This window comes from Nelusetta ayraudi, unplaced genomic scaffold, assembly GCF_046127955.1.
Source record: "Nelusetta ayraudi isolate G7.1 ecotype Tasmania unplaced genomic scaffold, CSIRO-AGI_Nayr_v1 ptg000131l, whole genome shotgun sequence".
In the NCBI taxonomy this organism is placed as follows: Eukaryota; Metazoa; Chordata; class Actinopteri; order Tetraodontiformes; family Monacanthidae; genus Nelusetta; species Nelusetta ayraudi.
Window position 1 is genome coordinate 1,582,543 of NW_027466181.1, and position 9,071 is coordinate 1,591,613.

Below are 9,071 nucleotides of genomic sequence, written 5' to 3' on the forward strand. Positions count from 1 at the left end.
GGGTTAAGTTCTTCCTGGTCTTCTTCTGTGGTTTTAAAAAGCTGCTCTGAGACGTGGATGTTCTAACCTCTTTATTCATAAAAAGTAGGTTCTGGAAGCCACAACAATTTCAGTTGGAAGAAGATTTCAGAGTTGTAGCGTACTGCAATGGATGAAACATCCGCCCCTCTTTATCCAAAAAGGATTTTGAAACGTTACTTAATCCAAGCAAAAACAGAACATGACAAGGCTGACAATTCTTTCTTGTGGGAGTTCGACAAGATGGATGGTCCGTTCAGAGTTGACGTCAGAGTGACGGCAAAGTTTTTTCCTTCTTTCCAGTTTGCATCCTGGCTGGATTGAAAGCAGCATCCTTCCTCTGACCTTAAAGCTGCTTTCCCAGGGACGTTTTTATCAGTGCCTCCACACGCCACCAGACACCAAAGCCAATTGAAGACATCGACCGACCCCGAGCGAGCCTGTGGACCGGTCTGCAGCAGCAGCAGCAGCAGCAGCAGCAGCAGCAGCGCAGATGCCTTTCGATAACTTTGCTCCCGTTTGTCCACATCTCTGCGGAGGCACCGCGCCCCTCAAACTACTTCGTCCCCGCTCGTTAGAAAGAAGAGAAAACAATGATGTTGTGTCAATTAACGGCTCTGCACTCCGCAGACAGCCATCCAGCCAAATCATCCCGGGATTAAATTGTTTGTGGACGCAAGTGCCGAGACTCACTCTGGGTGATTATTCCGTGCGTGTGTTTTTGTGCGTCTGTGTGTGTGTGTCTGTGAGAGAGAGACAGGGAGTCTGCGAGGAACGCTGACAGGGTGATGTCTCAAAACGATGTAGTCCCTCTCTTGCACACACATGCCAAGGTGCACAATATCAAAATGTCAAATCTCCTCTTGCCCGGTGCCATTCACAGCGCTCCGTTGTTTTCCTTATAGGTTATCAGACGATGAGCAGCGAGAGAAGAGAACTGGCCTCGGACAAAGGTCAGAACAGCTCAGGATGGTCAGTATTGTCAGTATGTCGGTATTCCGATGCGTTAAATCTGAGTATATACACACAACTGCATCAATCTGTAATACAAAATCCAAGCCCCATTTATTGGAAAAGTAAAAATAAAATCACCACAAAATCATATGTAAGAATCTCTTGACCAGCCTTGCAGGTGGCACTTTTACGAATAAAACAGTCTGTCAGCTGTGTGAACGGCTCTTTGTTGCACCCTCGAACACGATCTGAGAGGAATCGATAGACTTGTTGAAAACCCACCCTTGCATCGCAAGACAATTTCGTTCAAACTGTATTTCAATACGAAAGTCGGGTTAAATCAAATAATCAGAGCCGAACTTGCTCGCTAACACAGACAGACAGACAGACACACACACACACACTTGGAAGTAACCCAGTGCAACCAAGGCCACATTTCTTACATCAGCTCGGACAAAGCAGGTACAGGCTTCGGTGCTGCCTCCAAGGCCGTCTCATCAGTGAGGACGGCTGGATGAATGTGTTCATTTCATAAGCGGTCAGAACATCGTCACCACTGCCAGGATTCCCAGCCGACGACTTCAATCTTTCAGATCAGGGCTGTGTCTAAATTAACCGCCGTCAAAATTCATGGAACGTGAGAAGAGGAATTTAGAGTGGGAATTAAAGCGCGCTGGCCTCTTTGCCGTCAGCCTCTTGTTTTTTTTTTTTTGTTTTTTTTTCGTTGTTTGGACCGAGACGACGGGTAAGGTGAAACTGCCGCCGCCGCCGCTGCAGGAAACAAAGAAATTGGAAATTGTTCTGGAAAGCTGCAAATTGTCAGCGCAATAAAAAAAAAAAAAAAAGTCTTCTGCCCGCTACCGACAAAGCGTGAAACAGCAGCTGGTGAGTGACGACGGTCACACCTGAGAGCGAACCAGGATGAACCAGTCACAGCTTTTCAATCTGCTGTCAAAGCACGCAGGTGGACGACATCTAACAGCTTCAAATCATATCATTGCCCAAATGAACAACGTGTCACCTTGTTCTCAGGATAATTCTCTTTACTGCCCTTTTACTGCCCTTTTTTTCATTTAATATCAGATTTTCTCCCAAGGATTTAAAACCCTGGGGAGTTGACGCAACAAACAGAAATGCCGAACACACCCCCTGCTGCTTTAATGAGGCTGATATTAAAATTCCTAACGACAACGTTCTAAACAACAAGACATTTTAATTTGAGTCCTTTTTGAATTTGCGGTGTAAGAGCTTCATGTCTGTGTTTGTGGACTGTTTTAACTTCAGAAAGCTCCCCTATCAGGCAAATTGATATTTTTCAGTGTTTTCCAACAATTATCAGTATCCCCAGCCTCCAGTGAGTTCCACCGGGGAGAAGAAAAGTTCCCCCTTCTCTTCTTCTGCGTGATAGAGCACACTGAAACACAGTTCAGTTTATGACTTTACAAGCTGATTCCCAGTCAGGCCCCTTTGATACCCGCCTTGCAGACGCCTTGCAGAAGGTCGTACGAAGCATCAGTTCCAGGAGGAAGCTCAAAACGAGGGGTTTCTGCAGGAGACCGGTAACACAGGGCTAAATTTGCTGTTTCTCAGCAATCTGGAGCGCCTTCGTGATGACAAATCTTAACAAGCTGCATCAAACAGAGCGCAGGATGAAAACTAAAGACCCTCAAACGGCAGCAAACAAGGGGACCCTGAAAGAGACAGATGGTCCTGCAGCTCGTCTCCTCTGCACTCGATCTGCAAAACTCGTGCAGTCCGAGATGCGGAGCAGTGGGGTGGGTTGCAAAGCAGCAACAATATCTGTACAACACCTGCACAACACCTGTCAGCGTTAAACCTGGACAAAGGCAACTGTGATGTTCATATTGATTTATTTAGATTTAAAAAAAAAAAAAAAAAAAACAAGCAAGAGACAAGATCAGCAGAGCCATGACTGGACTGACTGACTGACTGACTGAGACCAGTGTTTTTGTGGCAGCTAGGGGCCAGCACCGTATCAACGCTGCGCCCCAGGAGGAGACGGATGACGCACACCTGTAACGTCTCACCTCATCACAGATGGGAATTCCGAGCGGGGCGAACACAAGCCAAGCGCCACGAGCTTTAATAACGAGCTGTTTGTTTGTTTTTGTTTTTTTTGTAAAGAAATAAAGAAAAAAGAAAAAAGACAGGAAAAAGAAGACGTGAGCAGATGCGAGTAGCAGCGGCGGAGCGACGGGACGCAGCGGCAGCCGAGCGGCGCTACTACACCCCGGTGCCAAAGAGCGTCATCACTGGGGTCGAAAACAGAACGCCACTCGATAGCACACGCGCGCGACGCAAGATTGGCGCGCGAGGCAGACGGAGAGGTGTGTGTGTGTGTGTGTGTGTGTGTGTGTGTGTGTGTGTGTGTGTGTGTGTGGTGATGTGAGCAAATGTCAGGGGCAACTCTTGGCGGAAGCCCCCCGAGCCTTGAAGCCTCGGCCGGGAGCCCACCAGGATCCGCCGGGTACCGCTCGCTCGCTCGCCTCGGCGCTACTGTCATCGTCGCAACTCGGGGGAAGGAAGGAAGGAAGGAAGGAAGGAAAGAAAAAAAACAACAACAAACAAACAACGGTGGCGATGGGATTCAAAACAAAAATGAGAAAATACAAAATGAAATAAAAGAAATAATAAGGCGCACGTGCACAGCACTCACATCCTTGGTGTCGACGATGCCTTTGACGTATTTCCCCAGGGCGGGCGCCACGCACAGCACGCAGGACAGCAGCGCCAGGTGCACGAGTCTCTCCGCGACCCGCGCCTCCATCTTTCGCTCTCCGCTGCCGCCGCTCGTCTGCTCCCGGGGCTCCGCGCGCAGCCTGGGTCTGAGCGGGCGCGCGCATGGGGTGGGAGGGAGAGGTGGAAGGGAGGAGGAGGAGGAGTTGCGGGGGAGGGGAGGGGAGGGGTGGCGGGTGAGTGCACGCCGGACCCCTACAATGTTCGGCTTGGAGACAGAGAGAGAGAGAGAGGGAGCGCGCGTGCCTATGTGTTCCGCTCGTGCCACCTCGACAATGCGACATGTCGTGTGTGTGTGTGTGTGTGTGTGTGTGTGTGTGTGTGTGTGTGTGTGTGTGTGTGTGTGACATCACTGATCAACAGGATGGATGTCACGGTGGCGACACGGTGCCCACAGGGTCGGTGGACTGTGTGAACACAGCTGGATTGAGTGGCCAGAGGTGGAGGCCGTGGACCCACTCGGTAGGGTTTTCAAATGAGTACAACAAAAAACATTGCACAAATAAAGTGAATTAAAGTGCCAGTATCTAAACGTCTCTGGCCAAAGATGCACTTTGGGTCAGCGCAACCCAGTGTAGCTGATAAAATATTATGCTCGGGTGTAGCCGCACTATCTTAAAGCTCCCGTAGCCTGCAGCCTCGTGCAATTTATTTCCCAGAAAACAGCATATTTAGCCTTCTGTTGCAGGAGGGAGAGAGAGAGAGAGGGGGGTGGGGGGTGGGGGGGGGAACAACGCTCCCAGCTAACACTCATACTTTGTCTGACCTTCCACTTGTTTATAAAGGGACAAAAACAAGGCAGTTGTTAATCTGTCGTCACTAAACTAAGATGGGTGCCATTTGCTTTGTGACATCATAAAAGGACTTTCTCAATTCAGGGAAGTTCTTTGAAAGACTGGAGGAACATTAAAAAATAAAAAACAGCTGAAGTGAACCTTGCGTCAGGTGGGAATCTTAATTGACAAACAGTGTCAGAGGAATAAGAGCCCGTTTCACTGGTTGAACATGCAAAAAATAGCTGCAAGTGTTTCATGCAGGTCTATGATCTATATTTAAAGGGTGCATCTGTCTCATCATCACACCTTCTATACCCCCTACAAAATGCTGTTTTTCATTAACTGGGAGCAGCACAGCCTTCAATATATAAATAGTTGTACATGATAAATGGCACTGTGAGGAAATCATGATTTTGGTTTTCCTTCTTGTCAAAAATATGATAATGTCACGATAGAGTCATCAGAGGGAATGTGATCTGAACATTTCTAAGATTATTAAAAGGTCAGCATCGTCATTGACCTTTGCATGAATTCTGAAATAAATCACGTCGATGGCAAACGTAAATGAAACTTCTTTTTTTTTTTTGGTCTTCATAGCAAAAGCAGTCACAAATTACAAATCACAGGCCGCCACCAAAAACCCTCAAGTCTGCTGAACGCAATTCATCAGCGGGAATGAGAGCAAATCATCGCTTCCCTTCCTCTGTGACATTTGACATTTGTGTCTCTCTCTAATCAACGGCAAGAAAAGAAAAGGCGTTACGAGCCGGAACACGACAGAGCAGCAGTTTCATGGCAGAATATATTTATTTCCATAAAAATCAAAACAAGAAGAACCCAGCCAGCAAAAAAAACAACACGGTCGCGTCAATTGGCGACGAGTCAAAGGAGGAAAAAAAAACAAAAAACCATAAGGTAAAAATATCTAAAAAATAATCACATGGTGTTAAATATACATTCTTTTCCATTCACATGTTTGCACTTGTGGTGTTTTAAATAACGTATGACTGACTTAGAAAAAAAATAATAATAGTAAACTTAAATTCAGCTTTTGTTTCCAGTCTATGGCTTGTTTCTTGTAAAAGGCTAAACACATTTGAAACATCGGAGCAGCATTTCGCCGAGCAAACTCATTTGCATGTGTGGCAGGATTAGGCTACTGCGACTCTAACCGACTAACACCTGCAAATTCACAGTTAACGGCGAAGCACTAAACGACACTGACAGCACATCTGCTCGCGGGGCTGCAGTCGCAGTCGGAGAGGTGGGATGGATAAAGCGTCCGGCTCCTGGATCATATAAATATCTCGCACAAAAATGCTAAAAACCAGTCTAATTAACGCCCCGGCCGGGGAAATTAAGCTTTCCAGGAATCCTTTATTTCCCCCCTGGTGCCGAGACAATTGCAGCGGAATACTGATGGGCGTCAAAGTAGTCCAACCTTGAGGCGGATCAAACATGTAACAGTGCAACAACAAACAACATCAAAAACATTTCTGAGCGAAGCTGGAAAAAATAAAATCTTCAGGACGAAGACGGTAGGAGAAAAAAAACAAAAACATAAAGTAATGCTGGTGTGTTTACTGCATAGCTCCAGCCTCTCGTCCTGGTGTTTGTAGCAGCATTGCACGTTGGATTGCGTTTCACTTAAAAATCAGCCCGGGGCAAAGGGAAATCTCAAATGAGAAGAAGAGCTCACATTGTAAAGGTGTGGAGGTGCATCTGTGCAACTTGATCATTTTGCTGGTGGGGGATGCAGGGGTACAAAATCAGCATCAAAGTGGATGACGATGACGATGATGAAAGTCACTTTCAATAAAATATTAGTGTAGTTGTGGCGAGGCAGCAACGCTGAACCTGCACTCTGCATTGCAGGTGCTGTTTGTTGGAACCACAAAAAGCCAATATCATTAAACCGTGGCCTCCCTCTCTCTCTCTCTCTCTCTCTCTCTTTTATTGTTATTGCATTTGTTTTAAAGGCCCGTGTGTGTCAGATTCAGTTGCATCGCATGGCAGGAGAGCAAATTTCATATGATGCAAATCTTGAAAGTTGAGTTTGGGGCTACTGGAGGGACCAGGCAGGCAGCAGCCACTGGGTCACCTCTGGACTAGCGGATTCACTCTTTATGCAGAACTGAATTATAGTGACTTCATTAATGAACATGAGCAGTATGTCCCTTTGCAGACCTTCTCTAACCTAATACAGAGAAAACATTTTTTTTTTTTTTTAATATTTCATTTCCTGCCAGTAGATCCACTCCAATGTCACATCGACGGGGCCTTTAAATGAACTCTTGGGTTTACGACAACAACACTGAGAGACATACGCAGCTCATTGAACAGGAAGTGGGCAAATTTGAGACGGTGTTATACGGGCTCGTATAATTTATACAAGAAAGTGGCGCAGACCAGCCAGGCCTGATGGGCCTCGTCAAGTGTTTTAAGCGCTCGAGAGGAGGGAAGCCACATAAAGAGAGAGAGAGAGAGAGAGAGAGAGAGAGAGAGAGAGAGAGGAAAAAAAAAAGAGTGCTCCACAGGGATTTAACAGAGTTGACGGACGATTAACACGGTAATAATGTCTTTGCTTTAAAGTGCTACTCTTGTGTTCACTTTGCGCGTGCGACAAACACGGGTGGAGGAAGGGGGAGGGGAGACGGCGAATTGGCAAACACGTGTACACTCCGTTTGAGTAACATTTAAAAAAAACAAAAAAAAAAAAAAACACACTCGCACAAACACACACAGGCTTTAAAAAAACAAACTTGCGCTGATCGACAAATCAAGCTCCTGCACAACTGCAGAGTGGACATAAACAGTGGTGAGTTCCCAGCAAGTCCAAACTCCAGCCTGGACGAGTCTCAGGGAGGATGAGTGCATTACATTTCCTCTCTTTCTCTTTCTCTCCCTCTCTCTCTCCATCAAGCTGACTAAAAAATGTGCGGTAAGTAGCGCCAAGTGACAGAACTGAGCGCGCTTTAATCCCGCAGTGTGACTTTGCTGCTGAAAATCCAGCTCTTCTCAGTGAGGGGGAGGCGCGTGTGTGTGTGTGTGTGTGTGTGTGTGTGTGTGTGTGTGTGTGTGTGTGTGTGTGTGTGTGTGTATGTGTGTCGGGGGGTGGAATTGTTGCACTCTGAGCTTCGGCGAAATCCTATTCATTGCACAGCATCCCTTCTCGGCAGACCTGGCAACCCCGAGTCCCGGTTCAACCAGGCAAGGGCGGCGTGACGCCGGCATTGTTGCCGTCTATATTTAGTCGGACCTGGCAGAGGGATTGACCCTCTCTGAAGGACAGAGTGGTAGTAGGGGTTCGGACTTCAAACTGCATCGGAAGCAACTTCCTATTAAAAACAAACAGCCCCAAAATGTGCTGGGGAAGAAAAAAGGGAGGAGGGAGGAGGGATCTGGACGAGCTGTCGCATCCAAATTAGAAGTTTGGTGGATGCTGCAGCCCGACTTCCTGAACGTTGGCCTGAAAGCTGCTGCTTTGTGCAGGCAGATTGTCCAGCAGCGGAAGAAGCCTTGCTCAAGAGCACTGGCGCTTTGACTCCGGTTGTGCGGATAAACAGCGTAAAAAAAAGGAAGTGCGGGCTGAGGACCGGGGTCGTCCGTCGAGGGTTTCCGAGAGCCCACGCTGGCTTTTTCCACCCCTCTCCTGTTATTCTAGGAGCAGAGCTACTTTTTTACAAACCTAAAAAAACATAATAAAAACAAATGAGTAGTGTTTCTGGAATTCCTTATAAAGATGTGAAGCAGCGTTTGCTGAGCGACTCATCGGCTAAACGGCAAATCTCAGATAAAATGCAGTCTATGCATTCATAATTCTGCCGCCGTTAAAAAAAACAACAAAAAAAAAGAAGAGGTGACCTTGCAGCATCTTAACTGAGTACCGTGACCCCCTCCCCATATACGCGCTGTGTTTAAGTTGCCCACTTAGCATGCATCGCCAGGAGGAGGCGGGCAAAACCAAACTGTCAGGTGGTGCGGGGCGTGCCGGAGCAGCCGAGTCCAAGCGGAGGCCAACACCAATCAGCATGAGGTCAAAACATAGTGTACAAATCAAAAGTAAAGTGAGCTAACTGTGCGGGGTTAGTGGGTATATCTATAATACTATTGATTACTTTTTCTTAAAAAGGTAAATGATTAAAAATGAAACCTCAGGAAAGAGGGAATCTTGCTCCTTTGGTTTCCTCTCTGCATCGTCGAGTCGGTGCAGCAGCAGCAGCAACAGCAGCAGCAGCAGCAGCTGTGTGCACGACACCTACCGAGCGGCGTGATGAGAGGTTATATAGTGTGAGTTAGGAGCGGCCATTTCAGTGGCTCCACACACACACACACACACACACACACACACACACACACACACACACACACACACACACACACACACACACACACACACACACACACACACACACACACACACACACACACACACACACACACACACACACACACACACACACACACACACACACACACACCCCTCCAGTGTGCATCCTTTCAGGGGCCCAGGCTGGCCTGGCTGGCCTGGGATGAGTCACCCACTGAGACTTTGGGCTCCTCTGC

The 9,071-nt window shown here is 47.3% G+C and overlaps 1 protein-coding gene across 1 annotated transcript in view; it reads right to left on the minus strand.

Moving 5' to 3' along the window:
- tmem145 (transmembrane protein 145) overlaps nt 1-3,910 on the minus strand; it is a 45,122-nt gene extending 41,212 nt beyond the window's left edge. The window contains exon 1 of the mRNA XM_076051007.1: nt 3,650-3,910. Within this exon, the coding sequence (XP_075907122.1) occupies nt 3,650-3,760 (111 nt within the window). The 5' untranslated portion in view covers nt 3,761-3,910. The remainder of the gene's footprint in view (nt 1-3,649) is intronic.
- Between the last annotated feature and the right edge of the window lie 5,161 nt (nt 3,911-9,071).